At 32.9% G+C, this 21,254-nt stretch overlaps 1 protein-coding gene across 1 annotated transcript in view; it reads right to left on the minus strand.

Annotated features, from left to right (window-relative positions):
• Positions 1-19,497, minus strand: part of LOC106472355 (vinculin-like) — a gene marked incomplete at its 5' end in the record, with an annotated part of 44,572 nt that extends 25,075 nt beyond the window's left edge. Inside the window, 4 exons of the mRNA XM_013932993.2 lie at positions 11,196-11,301; positions 12,574-12,665; positions 17,443-17,640; positions 19,386-19,497. Of these exons, the coding sequence (XP_013788447.1) occupies positions 11,196-11,301; positions 12,574-12,665; positions 17,443-17,640; positions 19,386-19,497 (508 nt within the window). The remainder of the gene's footprint in view (positions 1-11,195; positions 11,302-12,573; positions 12,666-17,442; positions 17,641-19,385) is intronic.
• Between the last annotated feature and the right edge of the window lie 1,757 nt (positions 19,498-21,254).

Raw genomic sequence — 21,254 nt, forward strand, 5'->3', positions numbered from 1 at the left:
AGCCTCTAATGTAGTATAGACTAATAAATTATGACAAACATAAGTACATCAGTACTCATTGCTCAAACTTATTACAGTTGTATAATATGTAGGACAATAATTGGAACACTTTGGTACCTTTTATGGATGGGTGTACAACATATTTCACACCCAAATTAAGATATCTTGTTGCAGTATTGTTTCAAAGAAATACGCAAATTTTCACAGTTGAAATCTAAAGGTTAACATTTTCTTAAACTGAAAATGTATTTCCAATAATACTTACCTCTGCTGACACTATAGTTATTTCTCGATCTCCAGAGTTTTCCACAATTTGCCCATCTAAGCATTGAAAATGCTTGCTCCAGTCTTTTATACCCCACTCAAGTGCCCTTGGCAAATTCTAATTTGCAAAATTCTCCACCAACTTCAATGTGCCCTCTATCCATGTACTGTATATAAGCACATCATTCAGATAATGTAATCACTTTTTTGAGACATAAACCAGCTTTTAGTGGAGAGGTAGAGTGGGAGAGTGTCAGCGGAGGTAAGTATTATTGGAAATACATTTTCAGTTTAGGAAAATGTTAACTTACAAAACATACTTATCTCTGCTGTAGCTAGAATCCTACATTGAGAAGGTGGAGAGGCCATGTAGGCATGAACCATACAGAAAGTGTCTTTATAGAACACAAGTGTATCAAGATAAAGATGGTACAAGAGTGAGGGAACTGTACTACATCCAGAACAGGTATACTCTTCACAAGAAACTCAGTTCCAATATCAAAGGTGGAATAGAATATGAGTAATCATCAGTACAGGCCAGCCCCAACCAGAAAGCCGAGGTTCCACAACTCAGGATGGGAATTAAGAGGTTGTTGTACCTATATCCCACGTTGGTGGCTAGGGCTATTAGACTGCAATGTTAAAAATACTTTGTACCCATAGAGTGATGCATTTTGCACCACCAGAATCATGACGAGAAAGAAAGGCAACACCAAAATGGACAAACTTTCTCCTCCACCTGAAGAAGTCCAAAATGCATCACCTCAGGCTCAGAATGACAAGACTGTGTATGCTGTACTCAACCAAAGAAACAGAACTCATCCGGTCTGGAATTATGAACATTCATCCTCACTCCCCAACCAAGAGGGTAAGGAGTATTCTGCTTACCCCTTGAATTATAGAGAGGATGTGGAACCTGTGCTCAACCAAGGACCTAGGATGGGACCACTTCGCATTCAAATTATGAGGAGATAGTGGACCTCCTTCCAGCAACAATATACGAAACCGACATTGATCAAAGAGAAGGGCCATGCATTCCCCAACCAGATATCTTTGTTTCAAATCTGAACCAGAATTATGAGTAGGCTCCCGTGGAGGCTGGTGCCACTCCTACTGAGATGTGGGAAAAACATCCAGAAGTAGGAGGGCCCTCAACTTTGCTCTCTTCTCCAAGAGTGGAGGAACACTCTGGAGGAAAAGCTTCTGTCCACCACCCCAGCAACTGGAAGCAGTCCATAATAATAAGGTAATACCATTCGGTAGGTGCCTCGGTGGTCTTATGGAACACCCAATTTCGACATAGCCTGTTGCAACCTGTAGTAATTATAGTGAAAGTGGTTGCTAGTGCGGAATTGAAAAGAGAAAGCATACCTGCCCGGGCAACATTCACCACAGAGTGGGATCTAGTGAAAAAATAAAGATACCCTGGTAAGAAAAAAAAAAGAGTATATGTTTGAGGAAAATGCTCATCTCTGGTGAAAATCTAACAAATCTGGTCAAAATAGCTACAGGGGTTAGTCAAAAAACTTCAGAAGAGGAAACTGCCAGATCATGTAATGTGTTCCAGAGAGAAATTCAACTGGGCATTGACATAGAGATATGATATGCAAAAGATTCCTCTCCTGTACCAATAATTCATAATAGGTCATGTGAATCAATTTACAAAGCCACCTCGTTAGGAAAATGGGAGATAAGTAACGGGAAAAAGAAAGATTCCAATGAATGAACTATCTATTCCTACTACATCAAAATGAGTTAGTACGAGCTACGTAACACTTGAGGGCCCTAACAGGACATAACAAACAGTCAGGACTGGAGTGGTCATAAAGGTGAGAAATGGCTGGCAACTGATTGGTCAGAAGGATCTTTCCCATTCCCTAGTTGTCAGAGTAAGTCTTGGACAGAAAGGACCTTTGGGGTAAAGCAGGACAAATGTGTAATGATATACAGTCCAAAGCACAGCAAACAACTCCAACCGACGACATCCACAAGCCAATAACAACAAAAAATATACAATTTAAGAGAAAGGTTAAACAAAGAACACGAAGCTAAGGGCTCGAAGGGAGGATGAGACAATGCATGTAAAACAACTGTAAAATCCCAATTTGGTAATTGAAAAGGTCATTTGGGTCAAAGAATATGAAGGGTTTTGAGTAGACCTGATAGTACGTTTTTTGTTAAAGTAATTTATAAATATACGAAAACATAACCATATTAACGCAAACCACGTTCAAAGTTGCAACATAAATTGTGAATAATCACAGCACTCCCATTTATAAAAACCAGTGCTGATTGCTTTGTCAAGAAAAAGTGATTACGTTATCTGAATGAGATGCCTATATACAGTACCTAGATAGAGGGTGCATTGAAGTTGGTGGTGAAATTTGCAAATTAGAATTTGTCAAGGGCATTCGTGTGTGGTATAGACTGGAGCAAGCATTTTCACTGCTCAGATGGGCAAATAGTGGAAACCCTGGAGATCCAGAAATAGCTATAGTGTCAGCAGAGTTAAGTATATTTTGAAATAAACAATTATGTATACACACTGTCATGTCTTCAGTAATTCTGTTATACTTAGAATCATAAAGAATTATCAATCATATTGTGTTTTGGACAATGTAATATTCATGAAAAAATGCCATGATGGATGAAATCAACCGAACTAATCACACCAGCCACAAAATTCCTTACTGTAAAATATGAATATTTTTTGCTCCCTTTTCTTCTTTACTCAATGCTTCTAACAGTTCCAAGCAGTCAAAAACATGAAATAATAAAAGAAAAATAATTGTTCAATTTCAAGTTATTATTTTCATAATCTGAAAATGTATTTCCAAACATACTTACCTCTGCTGACACATATAGCTATTTCTCGATCTTCATCTAAACATCGTGTTCACTTGCTCCAGCTTTTATACCCCACTCAATTTCCCTCAGCAATATCTAATTTGCAAAACTTTACACTGGCCCTCACACACCCTCTATGCAGATACTGTATATAAGCACTGTATGTCAACAATATAATTTTTTAGACTTACACCATCCCGGTCACTAACACTGGCTCTTAGTGGGGAGGGAGAGTGTCAGTGGAAGAAAGTATGTTTAGAAATACATTTTCAGATTATGAAAATGATAACTTCCACAACATACATACCTCTGCTGACACTTATTGCTAGAATCCCACATTGAGAAGGTGGAGGGGCTGGTAAGGGAATAGTTCACACAGAAAGCATCTGCATAAAACAAAGGTGTACCACGAGAAGTGGTACCCAAGTGGGGAAAACCACACTACATCCAGAATGGGTATGCTCTACAGAAAAGTGAAAAAGTGTAATATTACACGAATAAGTATGATGGGCCAGCTCCAACCACGCAGCCAAGGTTCCACGACTCTGGGCTGGATTTAAGGGGTCATGGTACCTATATCCCCATTGGTGGCAAGGGTAGTTGGACCAGAAATATATACATATCTTTGTGATAGGGTCCATACCAGCAGCCACGGAATGATGTTTCGAACAAACGGATTTACGAAAGAAAGCAACACCAAAGTAGACAATCCTTCTGATCAACCTGAAGAAGTCCAAAATGCAACATCACAGGCTTGGATTGATGGAATCATATATGCCATACTCCACCCAAGGTCCAGAACTCATCTGGTCTGGATTTACGAACAGTCATCTTCACTCTCCAACCAAGTGGGTGAAGAGAATTCTATGGAATTATGAAGAGGACATGGAACACTGTTCCACCAAGGGCCTAAGATGGTATCATGTTGCATTCGGATTTACGAGGAGATAGTGGACCTCCTGCATGAACAACCTAAGACCTAACAGTGTTCATAAGTGGGTTCAAGCACATCCCCACAGGATAGCTAAGAATCAAATCTGGACTGGTTTTACAAGTAGGCTCCCACATAAGTTTGTCCTGCTACTCCTGAGATCTGGGAAAAACTTTCAGGGACCCAGGTAGGAGAGTGGAGAAAACTCAACACTCCAAAGGAAAATCCGAACTTGACTGATTCAGCTCTAAGATCAGCAGGGACTGGCAAAATTCCCTTTAGCTTTACTCGTAATAGTTCATGAGTAGTGGTCCATTGGATTTGTATTGTGAGGTAATACTACCATCCAGAATCGCGTCTAGAAGGTCTTATGGAACCCCTCATCTCAACAAAGCTTGTCACAACCATGAACCAATATAAAGGTTGCTAGTGCAGAATTAAAAACATACAAGCACACCTGACTGGGCAACACTCACCACTGAGTGGGATCCAAAGGAAAAAAAAGAAAAACTGCTACAATCTAGCAGAAGTAGTCATGGTGGGGGGAATTCCACAGAAGAGGAAACTGCCAGATCATGAAGATAATGAGATAGGAAAATGTTAGGAAAAGTCCACATCCTGGCCCAAAAAATATCCCCCAGAGAACAGTTCAGATGAGCAGACAGTGACATTGATAGATGCCAAGTGATGTGGAGTATATTTCAATCCACAACAGATAACCCCGAATAGGCTAAAGGAATCAATTCCCAAAGCCCCCTGGTGAATGTAATGAGTGATAAATCCAGAGACACTGCAGAATACCACTAAATAAAAAGTTGGTGCATAGTGCCCCTGAACAGTTCCGTACGAGCCACAGAACATCTAATTGCTCTGACTGGACACAAAAGATCTGGGTATGATAGATTTTTAAGAAGAAAAAGAATGCCTGGAAAAAGAATAAGAAAAACTAATTTATTCCCTTCTCTGACAGCAAGAGTGTTCAGTATAATGGATCTGTCTGAATAGAGCAAACAAGAGGTGGAAGGATAGAGTCTGCTGAACAGGGAGGGCAAATAAATCAGAACAGCTGCATCCAGAAGCTAACAACAATAGAAATATACCTCAAGGGAAAGGTGATACAAAGAACAGGAGGCCATAGGTTTGAAGGGATAAAGTGATAAGGCATGAAAAAAACAACTCTAAAGTCCTAATTAGACAATTGAAACGGTCATTTGGGATGAAGAATATGAAAGTATCATAAAACAAGATGGCACAGGAGTCAAAAACCTTCATATATGTTGAAGAGTGAATGGGAACAGCGAAAGATGCTGTATATAAAGCAAGGTATAAGTCAAACCTTTCAAAAATCTATGTCAAAAAACTTGAAACTATGGAGACTGTTGGATGAAGTGGGTTGAAGATTCACCAAAGACACTAATGACAATATGTAGTCCATTTTCATCGAAAGATTGCCATAATAGGTTGATGGAAGATATAGCCAAATAAACGGAAACTGTAGAACTTAAACCCCTATGGTCAGGTAAATGACTGCATAACTTCCATGCTTGAAGCTGGAGTTTTTAGTCCAGGTGTTGAATGTTGTACTGAGGTTGTTTCAACAAGGATGAATGAAGAAGTAGTGGTAAACATTCCTGGAGCAACTGAAGAAGAGGAAACCATGTTTGAGCAAGCCAAAAAGGTGCTGACAATAGAACCCAATATGGGGTGAAATGAATCATAGACAAGAGTCTGGGTAAGAGATGAATAGGAGCAAAGGCATACATGGAATCCTGTGTGAGGGATTCTAGGGAAGCCCAAATCCCCAAAACAGAAAGAATGATCCATGCAGTAGGAGAAGATGACATAAGCAAATGCCTGACAAACCCTTCCCTAGCATGAAGTCTGAGGGAGAGAAGGTTGAGCTCGACTCAAAGTGCATTGAAAAAACACCCAAAGATGGCCCATGTATGGAGTTGGAGAGATAATGGATTTGTCCAGCCTAATATGAAGTCCGCCCATCTGGCTTCTGAAAGGAGAATCTGTGGATGTAGTGTGGCAATGTGACAGGTTGGTGTCAAAAGAAGTCAATCTTCCAGATAGCGATGTGTGCACAAAGCCAGAAAATGAAGATGCTGCTCCAAGGCCTATACTACACAGCAGAAAACAAATGGTGCTGAAGCAAGTCCAAACGAGAGAGCTTGGAATTGATACATCTGGTCTTTGTGCAAAAAATGAAGAAATTGACAAGAAGACTCTGCTATGGGGATATGAAGGTAGGCATCTGTAACATTAAACTTGGTCATTCAAAGTTCTGGTGTGAAGTGCCATTGAAGTTCAAGAAAAGATTCCATGGTGAAACGAGGAGGTTGTAGGAAGAGATTGAGTCGAGACAGATTGATGATAAGATGCCAATCTCTAGTGTTCTTTGTCACCAGAAAAAAGACGAGAATAGAATCCTGGATGAACGAGATCAACCTTCTGAATGGGTAGACATTGATGCCACTATCCCGACCTTCCAAAGATCCCAAGAATACTAAGGGAACTGATTCTGTAAACCAATAGGACGAGATGTTGAAGGTGGGGGCTGCGAGACGCGAATGATCGATCCTCCCGAATTACCCATTGGAGGAGAAGAGAGGCAAGTAGCCAATGATGATAAAGAAAACTGCAAAAGTGCTATATAAAATTAGGCTTTGAAAGTTTTAGAGACGCCAGCAATCTAGTAAGGCCGAATAAGGGGTGCCTCCCAGAAATCATGAAGAGGAGTATCACAATACAGTAGTAAGAGTTAAATTAATGTTAATATTATATACGTTTTAATTCCTTAATTTCAAATTGAAATATTGAAATAAATTCTCAATCTTCACTTTTCTGCATTACTAGACACTTCTTCACTCTAAATTGCCCATTTTAGATCTTCTGAGTTTGGTACAAATTACACTTTTATACAATAGATACCGCTCAGCTATAATTTAAATTTCTAGCCTCCAAACTTCTTGCTTTAATGAGATACTGATAAGAAATCAAACATACATGTCAGACCACTCCTATAACATCCCATCTTTCAAAACAATGTCAGTAATTTTAATATTTGCTATTGGATTATTTATAACCAATAGATTGTTTGTTTGTTTGAAGTTAAGCACAAAGCTACACAATGGGCTATCTGTTCTCTGCCCACCATGGATATCGAAACCTGGTTTCTAGCACTGCAAGTCCGCAGACATACTGCTGTGCCATTGGGGGGGCACATAACCAATAGAAAGAAAATACTTGTATTTGCTGAATTTGCTATGAGACTAGCTTGTTCAGCTAACAGATTTTAAAATATATGGCTTCAATTTTATTGTTTGATATTGTGGAATTTGCTTGACCAACTTATGGTATTTTATCAACCCATTCATAGCTTAGTTAGAAAGCAAGTTAAATTATAGTAGTTTTAGTACATTATTTTTTTGGAGTCTTTTAATATTTTGTGTTCTAAGTTTCATATTTGAAATAAAAATAATGTCTTTATGGTAAACCAACATTGTTAGAAAACAGTATAGTTACTATGATTTATATTCCCAATGACAAAAAAACAACAACAACAAAGGATCCTGATGTAAATAATAATTTTTTGTTTTTAAGGAAATTTTTATTTATTGTTATAAAAGTAAAAAAAGATTAAACAATTAACTTCAAACTCATTAGGTTAGAAAAAAAAATTACCCACTGTGAGAAATGGCTTTCACCATACTCTGAGAGGTCTAAATTCAGCTTTAAAACAATAAACTAAAGGAACCCAAATTTGAAAAGTATCAGCTTTGGCTATAAAAATAAGCGGCGTGTAATTAATTGTCTTATTACATATACTATAATACTAGAAAGAAAAAAAGGTAATTTAGACTTATTTCATATTTTACATTTTAACCCTAGATTGCTGATTTTAATACAATTAAGTGTGAGGGTAGAGAGAAAAAAAAAAGATAAAATACAAAGTTTTACTGGAAAACCATCTTTAGATATTCCTTTAGGAGGTTCTAGAGGTTATACAAATAAAATAATGATAACTTTTAGATGAAAAAGGGTTTTATTCTTAGCATGAAATCACTTTACAGAGTCTGTGTCAGAATGAGTCCATAAACTGAGACAGATTTTTAATAAAATTACTTTTTTTAAAAAACTCTGATTCTTTTTTCATTAACAATAGAGTTGTAATGTTTACTAAAAGTTTGCAAAGTTTATAAATGCAGAATTATGGTAAACATTCCTACATATAGCATCACAGAATGGGGATTGATGCAATGCACCATCGTTCATACAAGATTTAGTTACTATTATATGAAATATTGTGTGTTATATTTTACATTTTGAATAATAAGATCTATGTTATACATCAAACATTAACAATTTATCAGTTGTTTAGTACATCTGTTTGTTAAAGTAACAATAATTATGGAAAGCTAGAAATACATAATGTAGGAGTATATGTCTGCACAAAAAATTCTAATGTTGCCATAATAGGCCTATTTGTATTTACAGTAACAACAAATCTGGAAATCTAATAGTATGAAATAAAAACTAATCTTGGCTAAAATATTATGAATTACCTACTCCAGGTTTTAATGACAAATAAATAAATAAAATACATATCTGTATCAAACTCCATGTATTGTTTGTCTTTTTATTGAATTCCGTTTAAAGCTACTTAAGAGCCATACTTAACTTTAAGGTGACAGACTAGAGGAAAGTCATCTGGTAATAAAACCCACTACTAACTCTTGGACTACTTTAATTGAATAGTGGGAAATCAACCATTTCTCTTACAAATGCATCCACATCCTCCAAATGGGGCATGTTCAGTCATGTATTGTTGAATTATCTACTCCAGGCTTTAGTAATAATGTATAAATAAATAAAATACTTCTGTATCCTAATATTCCTTTTTATTTCTTATATTTCTTTTCTTTGCTACTTACATTTCCAAAAACAACCCATAATATGATGATGGCTAGATACTAAGCCTATTATTTAGAAGAATGTTACTAATGAGTTTTAAGTCTAGATAGCATTTAACAGAAAATAAACCTAAATGTCTCAAATTAGATTGTAGAATATGCCCTGTTTGAATTTTAATAGTCATTCATAATGTACAACAAATTATTCTGAAGTTAATACCTGTAAGTTAAGCCCTGAAAGTTAAAATGTTCAGTTATAATCTTTCCAAGTGGTCTATGAGGCATTCCTCAGGCCTATTCCAAACTTTCAATCTTTTAAAATATTTAATCAGGCAAGTATAAGCTACAACCAAACACACCATGCCAACGAACTGTAGAAACAATCTTTATAAATTAAATCTGTGAGTAATAAAACAAATCACTGGGTCAGGGACAATTTTACTGAAAGAAACCAAAACCATCTTGCAGGTTGCAACTACATTCCTGGGAGCAAGACTGTGAATCAATGGAAAATCACTACCTCTTTGAGTGAACTTCTGAGGATGATCACTTGGGGAAAAGACTGAGTTAAAATCCACAGTAAAAATTTCACTGAAATCAGGATAGCTGATCAGCTGACAGGCAGAAGTCTCTAAAAACATCAACATTAACTTTCACAAACTTCTGGAAAACAAAAAAAGAGCTACGAGAAGGCTTACATATTTTTCTTCTACATACTCCCCTTATACAGAAGTAATTAAAGGAAGGCAACATTCAGAATCATTTCCATGTATATGTACAAGTATTTTCACAGAGATAAGTGAAAATAGATAAAATTCTGAGTTCCTTACCATTCAGTAATCATTATAAATAAATTAGAACTCAAAGTATATAAATAATAATAAAAAACACAATGGTGAAAAGAAACATATAAAGGGACAAAAATATATCAGCAATTTAACTTTAACATGCAAGAATTCTAAATGTACAAAAATATACATTTTCTTATAGCAGTCATATCAGTACACTTTTCACAAATCCCAAACATTCAGCAGAATAAATTGGAATCAAGGATAACTTAGATTAATAAATAAAATATATACAATTATCTTACATTAACTATTGTCCAAAAAATAAATTTGTATAAAAGAACAAATTTCTCAACAGTGCATAATTTAATAAAGCTTTGTTTTATTTGAGCACTGTTTAGTAGAAAACTGACAGAGAAAATAGGTAAGTAAGTTCATTAACCTAAGATTTAGTATAATCTAGGATGTAACTGACACTTATCTAATATCTGGAAACTGACTTTATACTCACAGAAAGTAATAAAAACGATTACTTTGAAGCTTTCAAAATGTAAATCATGCAAGTTATTTTTCCACTCACTTTGGACAATAATTTACTTTATTGTTTTTATCACATCACCATAACCTTTGATTATTCATTAGAAGTCCCTTGAAACATTTTACAATACACATTACATTCAAACAAAAATATTTACTAATTTAAAATCGTTATTTCACAATACTTGAGTTTTTTTACTTAAAGGTAAAGAAGTAAAGTTTTGTAGTGAGACAAACATCATACTTGGTAAGGTAATAATACTGCAACCTGTAACAAGCAGGAGTGCATAACATCAGCCTTTCAAGTAGTCATCTATCTCATTTTTTTTAAATTAAATTCTAAGTTTATATTTCATTAAAGTTTGGACCATCAAAGAAGCATTTCCTATCACACTTTAATAACTATATACTTGCACTTTTAAGGCATCATATTACTTCTCCATGAAATCTGTAGAGCAGAAATTGATCTACTTAGAAGTAAAGTACATATACATGATAAACACATATAAGCTGTTGTACAGTGTACTTCTTTATTAAAACAACCTTCCATAATAAACATACAAGCAGCAGCAAGTCACATTGAAAGATAGAGAATTGTTGTACAACATTGCCTGGGATTCATAGCATCTATACATATCATACACATGGTATGTTGAAACCATATAAAATACTAATAATCATAAAGCTTTATATTATCCATAATACACAAAAAATAAAACAAATCTATCAGCTTATCAGAACATTGTGGTTTGAGGCTTAACTTTATATAAACTAAACAATTACAAACAAGTACACGTAAATACTTTATTTTATGCAACTAAAACATACTTAAAACATACATTACTTACTACACAAGAGCATCTAACTCTAAAATCTGTCTTGCAATCAACATAATTTTAAATCACTTACCACTTATATGAAGATTATGCATATCGGGGGGAGGAGGAATTGCTGGAGGCTCTTCCTCTGGTGTCACAGTCACTGCATGACGTACCTGACCCACAGATGTTATAAGCTAAAGAAAAAAATAATTTCACCCATCAACTTGTAATTTTCATATTCAAACACTAGAAAAATCACAAAAGTACGTGTTTTTGTTTCTTTACTAAAATTACATTTTGGTCAACACAGTAATTTTTGTTAGAAAATAAAATTAACATTCAGTGAAAGTTATTTATTCTTCCAAATCATCCTAATAGTATCCACAGCTTAATATATAAAACACAACTTCAGATGGATTTGTTCTTTTCATCAATAAATCTAATAACAAAAAAGCTACACTCATGTTACTGTTAATAAAATTAGATAAAATCCAACAATGTCAACACACATAATTAAAAAGAATGTCTTCAAAGAAACTTTAGTTCATTATCACAGTAAAACTGACAACACAAACTTGATAAAGCCATAATAATAGAATTATATGAATACAAATTAGTATGAGATGTTGATAATATTACAAAATAAGATTCCCTGAAACAATACACAGCAATCTTGTTGTAATGTGCATGTGACTTCAACTAAGTGAAAATTCAGGGCTCTGAGAAGGAATTTGAAAGATATTTCTCATTTTTAGTGTTTTACTATTCTAAGAGAATGAGTCAAAATAGTCCAATTTTATTGTTTTTGACACCAGCATTAAGTTATACTTGTTTTGAATCACATAAAAAAGAAACAAATTTACAAGAATAAATGTGAATTCCTGCAGTTCTACTACTTGTAAGTTTTGTCTATTTAGGTGGCAAGTTTGTTTGCTGTTAAGCCCAAAGGTACACAATGGGCTATCTGTGCTGTACCCACCACAAGTGGTAGTAATGTTTCCAACAAAATTAAATTCAAATTTAATTACTTTAAAAAGCCTGTCTTTTACCACAATTACACTTTCAATATGAGCACTAGGGTGTCACTAAATTAGTTCTGACTATTATAAGTTTTATGACAACACTTTCAATGAAAGTAATTAATTATTAATGGTTAGTAAAGACAGTTTTTTGAGATAAAGGAAGAAACTGTAGATCATGACTTTACATTATGAAAGCAGTCAATGATATATTTGACAAGATTTTTTAATTTTTCAGTAAATTAATAAACACAATATTATTAACAGAATTGTTAATATAAATTTATAATGAAACATTTTTAACTTTCTGTAATAACTTAAGTTTTCATAATAAAGATTTTGAATCATCAGTGGATAAAATAAAAATGAATAATAAATCACTTGTAAATATGAGAAAATATTAACAAATTTTGATAACATATATGTATAAAAAAACATAATACTTACAGTTTTGTTTGATTCCTGCCATCTGGATACAGCTCTGTGGTCAGTCATATCCATAGCAACTGCTTTGGCATCCTGTACCATAGGAGTTACAGCTATTTGATCAAAAACAAACTTTAATTCCTCTTTGAAGTAAGATGTACAAGCTCACATTACCATTCCCTAATCAACTGAGAACTGTAATTTCACACATTAGCTCAATTTGATCAACAGTATAATATCACTGAATAAAACATGATGTAAGTGTGGAAGTTTAACTTATGTCAACTCATGTGTGTGTGTGTGTATATATATACATTGAATTTATAAAATGTTCTATCCTAAAACATTTTAAAGCTATGTTTCTAACTATAGCACTTGTATTTTGTTAACCTTTCAATTCTGTAACTATAATTTGTGGCACGTAACAAATTCATAACTAGCTGAGAACTGCACTTTCAAAATAAACAAAGCATTGAGTATGTTATATTAAAATGACTTTGAATATGCAAGTCAGCAAAAAATTGACAACCAAAACTAATGTAAAGTCATGGTAGAACTGCATGTATCAAAACTACTTTGGAATTTAAATTTGATGATTACACAATCTTGTCAAAAAATTGCACATTTATAATAAAGTTTTTTTTTACTACTCACTCAAGCCATCTCCAAAGTTTTACTTTGATAATGTTCGGTATTTTGTAGGTAGTGTGATACCAATGGGAAGAATATGTAAGAGCCTTTTTCTGTTGCAAGATAGTCATACACTCAGATCATACAGCCATGTTAAGATTCAGGTTACAGAAATTTCAAGAGGAGGATACCTATTGTACTTAATGGCATTAGAAAACAAAGGAATATAGATTAATTTGTGAAAAAGGACTATCCAGAAATAGATCTGCAACATGTCATACCCCAGTCATGGTAAGTAAAGTGTGCCATTTTATTAGAGGTGAGAATCCACACACTAAATGATCAGTGGAAAAAGCTGTTCATGTGTACCAGCCAACAATGTCCAACAAAATCAAGATGGATCTTTACTTGAAAAAGTGATACTAATTGCTTCCACAACATATCCTTTTAACCAAACATGGGGACATGGACTGTAAAGATGTGATGAAGTTTCAAAATCACTTTAATGTCACATACTCAACCTATGTACTTCTCTAATCAGCTAAGCTATGGTCAATAACAAAAAAAAAATCACTTAACCCTTTCGCAATGGGTACCACTTTAAACCCTTTTCTGAAAAAGTCAGTGTTACATTCAAAATTTAATTAAACACCTTTACTGTTGATGTATGTGAATGAAATTAACATTATAATGTATGTCATGATTCAAAGTTTTATGTCCTTTATTTCAAAAGAAACCTTCAAAAACTACTTAAAACTTCATATGTTTTGTCACATGACCAATGAGCTATGAAAATTCTTTACTTTGGCTCTCTGTATCTTCAATAATACAATGGAAATTGAGTAGATTTATGTCTAGACTATGAGATGCTTACATAACCTTTTGACTCATACATTTCAAAGTTCTATGAATGAATGCAGTTGAAACAATTTTTTTTTCAATTCCTGACAGGTACCCTTCCCACCTTCAACATATTTGTTTGAGCTTTATAGCCTACATGTTGATGTTACATACACATGTGAATATTCATTAGAAAAAGCTCATTTTACACTATAATCTAACTATGGTTATTTTGAAATTGGTATGCAGTTGTCATCATGGAGTACAAGTAACTGACTGTAGTATTGCTGGCTGCTTGATCAACTATAGCATGTATGGTTGTTTCTTATCTCAATATGTTATAGTTAGAGATACAGTTAAACTGTATTTACGTCTTACTTTTATATTTCAGTTAATTATGTTTTAAATATACATCATTCTTTGCATCAGTTCTCAAACTTAGGATATTATGGGGTTAAATAAAATTTTGCTAAAGGGTTGCACACGTCTGCCAAAGAGAATGTAATATGCTTCAAGAGTACCATTGGTTTGTGTCGAGATGAATAATAACTGATAGAGAACAGGAAAGGAAAATAAAACAATAAAAATTAACTACATGTGAAAAGGAAAAGACCCAAATTATGAATATAACCAAATCCACATATTTAAAGATATTCTACAAAAAAGTAAAAGATATTTACTTTTTCTATTTCCTAATTTTAATCATTTCATTGTATTGTACATTGATGATAATAGCTAGAGTTAATATGGTAAAGAAATTGAAAAATAAAATATAAACATAAATATAAAAACTTTTGATATTCATTTAATAAGTTCTAAAGGTTATGCAAATGAAATATGAAAATTATAAGATGAAGAAAAATATTTCTATTCTTAAAACAAAAATCACCTTGCACTCAAATTATTTAACACTTTGAGTGCAAATAACCACTACAGATAAATAAATGTTTTATAAGAAAGACGTAATTAGAATAATGTCATTCTTTGTGTACAAAATAATTATAAACAAAATCTTACAAGGTTTTGTGAGAATTGCACAGTTACCATATTTCTGTTGCATAAATGTCCTTTCCTAATCAAGCGAATGCCAATCAGATCTGCTCGTGTCTAACCCTACCGACATGGGTCTTTGCATTTGTTGACTCGCAATCAAAATTTTATCAAACTACTATTTTATGAATGTATGTTAATATGTTTGGTATCAAATTGTAGATCATAATTCAAATTTTAGTATTATACATTAGTTAATTTCTTAATTTAAAAGTAAATATAAAAATATACTAAATATCCATTTTTGTGTCACATGGTATGTTGAATGCAGCATTAGTTCAAATTAGATACTTGTAACTACTGATACTCAAACTACTGATATTGACAAGCTAGAATATAAACTAAGAACCTCCTATCTTTGTTATTTACTGAGATATTGCTACATTTATTGAAACAAACATGGTGACTCTGCCCACCTCTTCAATTTTTAGAAATACTTACTCATGTACACATATTTCACCTAATGATGTGTGTGTATAACCAATCAAAAGCTCAGAACATCCCCCTAGTGGTTTTCTCAGCCTCTACAAAGAATTTGCATGGCAAACTCTTTCTTTTCTTACTAGATTCCAAGCAGTAAGGTAACACATTAGTAAGCTCGAAAATCATATTCTTTAGACCCAAATACAGCTTATTTACTAAGGTTGATACATTATAGCGGAATTCTGTGGTACTGATATAGCAATTTATGATTTTTGTTTATTTCAAAATGTATATATCAAACCTAAAAAATTAATTTTGTTTCACATTCTCCATGTGAAAAATTTGATAAGGCTTAGCAACTTATGACAAGCAGAAAACTAGTTCAGAATTCCTAACTGGAAGAGATAATTGTTTATTATACTTCTTTAATTGCTGTTTTATGTTTTAAGAAAAATAATAACTTATTTGTAAATAGTAATTTTATATATACATATATAATGAATTATAACTGAAATGTGACTGTATTTTACAAAATACTAGTCCAATAAAACATAGCCATGACAGGTCATTTTGTAAAGGCCAGTATTATATTCTTGGATACAGTAATATGAGTGCACATGCAAAGCGTTATTACAACTTCTGTAATGTTACCCAGGCACACCTGAAAGTTCAATATAATAAAAAATTATGTATAGATGTATAATGTTATGAGAATCAAGCTATTTAGACTAAACATTTGTGTTTTCATGTGATAATCTGTAGTGATTCTAGAACGAAAAATTCATAACTTATATTTATTTCCTATTTTTTTATGGTGGCTACGAGGTCAGTCAAATCGACTAAACTCTTAGAGAAATACAATAGTGAAAATAACAGATATATATGAAACAAAGTAACAGAACTATTCCATGAACAGCTGGGTAAAACTGTTTTGAACTATTTCAGCACTCCTCAGTTCTACTAGGCTAGATTAAAGGTTTCATATAATAGTTTTATATGACTGTAAGTGGAAATAGAAAAAAAAAAGTATAAAAATAAGTGTACAACAGCAGTATTTCAGTTGAAAAATTTCATCATGTATTTTTCAACACAGACATTCCATTTTTTAAAAAATGCCCATAAAATTGATGCACCTAAATATCTGTGAGATAAAAACATATAAAAATATTGTATGTACAGTAAAAGCTTTGTTATTCAACATCTTCACATTGGAAATCTCCAAATACAAATGCTCATTTTAGAATCATGCATTCCTTACAATTCCATCTGGAATGTCTCAAATTGCTCTCCTAGCTTCCCAAAAGTTTGCAATTGTAGTTAGCTGATGCTGCTGTTCAATGGCACCACATCAATTCCCATCGGCAAGCTTAAGATGCAAGTCACCTGTGCTTACTTTATTAGCAAATACATCCAGAAGTTATGGCTTCTAATTCTAGCAAGAAATAATGGTTTTATACAGTTTAAAGTTTTAAAACATTTGTTATTCTTTAAAACTGTTATTGTAATAGATCATGTAGACATACTGTACTTTAGAACATTAACAAGGTGTCAAAATATTTCCTGTAAAATATCATCAGGTAAATGTTTTCAAAACCAGAATTGTTGCCTATCTGGCACTGCTCAGGGACAACAGTTGCCAGCTTTTACCATAATTTGTTAATTACATTTAACAAAATATCAACTTAGTTTCTATGGTTGCTAAGTTCTTACAAAATAAGTCTGATAGATACAATAATAAAAACTGAGGACTTACCACTAAAATTTATTCAGGTGTTAACATAGAAATGGAATGAATGCTATACTAATTTTGGAGTTTCAAACTTCTTACAGAAAGAATAAGATTACTTACCATACCGAAGTCAGTTAGCTAGTACACTGACTTCAGTGATGTGGAGTTTTGGAGTTTAAGACTCATAATTAGCAGAATAAAATGACAAGATGGCTTACCACATTGAAGTTGGTCAGCTGCTATATTGACCTGGCTAATATAATGTGGATCCTCAGAGTTTTCAGACTCCTGCTTTGCTAACATTAAAACTCGATTAGCCAGTCGAGCAATGCTGGAAGTATTGTCAACCATGTGCTGGGGTTCTTGGTGAACAACAGACTCTTCACATTTCTTTGTATGCTTCATTATACAGTCCTCTAATCAAAAATAATTATACATTATTAAGCACTTCAATGCATCATTAGTTTCTTGGACTGAAAATAGACTTTTAATGAGCTTTTCGTTTTTAATTTCTTTATCATAAAAACTATTGTTTGAAGCGATTCATCAATAACTAACAACATTGATTAGACTTTCATCAAGTCAAAAAATTTCAGTTTGTTAAATACAGTTGTCAAAAATAGTAGATTTTAATTCTTGTTTTTGTGAATTGCAAAATTTTTGTTGCACCAGTTATGAGGTGCAATAGTTAAAATAAAACAGTCAATTCAATCACAACATACAGTTCAGAAGTACTAACTAAATGAAATAAACATATCAATGATTAAGACATAATTTAAACCAATCACAAATTACAGCTTTGCAGCTCATTTTTCTTCATCAAAATTTAAAACCATAGAAATCAATACATACAAGGGATACCTAATTATATATATATATATATATAAGCTGAGACTACCCATTCTTTTGTCTGGGTTATGTAAACTTAAAAAAATGTGAGGGTGGATGCTATGATAAATAACAACAAAAATACTAACTTTCACACAATTTATTTATAACATATTATTACAGTATTCATCATTACCTCACTAAAAGTTTGGTATAAGCTTTAAGAACTCTTAAAATATGGTATACACTGTGTGACTGTCAGGGTGAGTTTGTAGGAAAAAGTAGCGACCAAAATAGTGGCAGTAGGGATGCTTTCTGTTACCCCTTTTCAACATCAAGCTCTTAATGTCCTTCCATACTGTTTCACATTATTAATTAATTGACAGTCATTGGCCTCCGATGTGTCTTACGGGACAAAATTGTAAGGTCACAGGTCAAAGTAGAAGGTGGGTATAACTCAAGAAATGACTCTTCATATCAGCCTTATGGTGGCTGTTGGAGAAAAACCATCTAAGTTTATGTATTATTACAACAGTGGCTAGTGCACTCTCTGAAAAATGCAAAACATTTGTGTGCCCCCCCCCCCCACACTGTTGGTTTATAGAATGTTATGGAAAATTTAACAACGCTTTTTGTTTTTGATGTAAGGACATGTTGCCATCTATGAATGTAGTTAATGTCAACTTAAGCCAAAGTTGATAAATGCTGAATAACAGCAATAGTGGGGGTGTAGGGGGTTGTGAACCCCCATTAACATGCTTCTTGTTCCCAACTATCATCCTATAAAGTTTGGTTGAGATTGGCCTGGTAACCTAGGAGTGATTAGATAACTGACAGACAGACAGATAGATACACAGATTTTTGTGCTTTATATATATATATATTTGGTAATTTTTCTTATTGGAAGGTGATAAAAAATAGTAGATTTTCTAATATTGATAACCTTGTATCTCTTTGTAGCAAAATAGTATAAAAAACTTTGTCCTTGATGTAACTAGTATTAGCAATGTTCTGCAGCTTCACAGTAGATTGTTTTGAATATGATACTGATTACACAGAAGATTGTATTGAAAATGATACTGATTACACAGAAGATCGTATTGAAAATGATACTGATTACACAGAAGATTGTATTGAAAATGATACTGATTACACAGAAGATTGTATTGAAAACGATACTGATTACACAGAAGATCGTATTGAAAACGATACTGATTACACAGAAGATTGTATTGAATACGATACTGATTACACAGAAGATTTTAATGTTTCTCAAATGGAAAACACAAGTTTGGAAAGCTACTTTCATGAAAAAACTATTCAAATAACATACCTGATGCTTTTATGAATTTCACAGTATCTGTAGCCTCATCAGCAAGATTTCTCATTTTTTGAACACTTTCAGCATACTGTTTCCTCAGGTTCTCAAAATGTTCATCTGCAGCCTTTAAAACAAATACTGTAGTAATTTAATTTTTCATGATATATATTTCATTGTCTTTTGTATTTCAACCTGTAACTTGTCAGGCAAAAGTGCTTTAACAACTGAACTCAAGAGTAACCAACTAGTGCTTTCTAGCAAGTTACTAGCAAAGTACTATAATACCTCATGCTTCTATGGCATAGACTTAAAAATAAAAATCCAAGTATTTTAATTATATCACTGAAAAACAACTTTTAAAATGCCTGTTTCTTGATATTGTAGTATAATATCTTTGGATATTTCTCAATTTAGACTTTACATATACAGGGTTGAGTATGTTATATTAAAAATATTTACATATGCAAATTAGCAAGTCATATGACAACCACAGCGAATATAAAGTCATAATAACAGCCCTTCCCAATGTAAAATATTCATACACTCAAATCATAAAGATGTGTCTAGATTGAGAATACTAGAATTTTCAAGATGGGGATATCATTTGGGTATAACAGCATTAGAAAAAAAAGGATTATAAATCAATTAGAAATGTCACAATCATCTAGAAACAGATCTGCAACAAGTCTTGTGGTAAGTAAAGAGTGTAATCTCATAACAGGTGAAAACCTAGGAATACAGAAGTCATTAGCTAAAGCCATCCATATTCCCTAAGAAACAATACAAAACATAATAAAGATTTTCTATCTTAAAACAAGGCCAATAGGGTATGGTTTCCCAAAATAAGGCTACCTCCTACTCAACTAGTTGTACACCTCAAGCAGCTGGAGAATGAAACAGATATTCATGCTATTTATAATGATCAAGTCTCCAGATGCATGGATTTCTGTGCAATCAAAATCTTGAAATGGCCACTATGAAAACATCATCCTCATACACCAGATGGATTAAGGAAAATAATAAGGACTGATGAACAGCCCTTCACTAATTTATTTACTACCATTCTCTGAAGTACAGAATTTAATATAAAGTACTCATTGTAATATAGATATTATGAAAGCAAAATCTAATTTTTATAACCTTCAATATTTTCTATTTATGGAGTCAAAGCTAGAAAATCAGACCCTCTTTACCACAGTCACCTGTTACATTCCTTCTTTCACAAATAGTCAATAATTCTGACATTTTATATTATAATATTTTAAAAGAATAGACAAGCCAAGTTTTAATTTATCAAATGATAATGCTATGTTATTTTCAGTACAGAGTATCGCCAATTCTGTCTTCAGTTTGAAAGCTTATCTCGTGATGTTCAGATTGAAGAGCTAAGGAAATTATTCTAATCCCCTCTTCTCTTTGTTAGAAAGCCAGTTAAATTATAATAGTTAAAGGACATTGCTTGCTTTGTGCATGTTATTATCCTGTGTTCTTAAGTGCATTATTTAAGTAAATAAAAATTATTCAGTGTACTAGTACCACCATTATAAAAAATGTAAGTTTAAAGTTCATCGGCAATTGATAGCAAAAAAAAAAAAAGGTCAAAGTTAGGTACTATATTTCATTTTTCATGTACATGTTTTATTTATTGTTATAAAAGTAATAATAATGCAAAAATTAGAAGCTTATTAAGTTAGATTACATAAGATAATGAAAATTAATAATAATAATAAAAATTCTTCATGAGATATGCTCATGAGCAGCTTATGTGTTGTGTCATTCGATATGGTAATATGAGCTACACATTTGCCGAGTGATTTACAACTTATATGGCAGAATTATTAGTTAGACACTGTTCAAATGGCAATCTACTATATAAAGACA

The sequence above is a fragment of the Limulus polyphemus genome, unplaced genomic scaffold (assembly GCF_000517525.1).
Source record: "Limulus polyphemus unplaced genomic scaffold, Limulus_polyphemus-2.1.2 Scaffold5271, whole genome shotgun sequence".
In the NCBI taxonomy this organism is placed as follows: domain Eukaryota; kingdom Metazoa; phylum Arthropoda; class Merostomata; order Xiphosura; family Limulidae; genus Limulus; species Limulus polyphemus.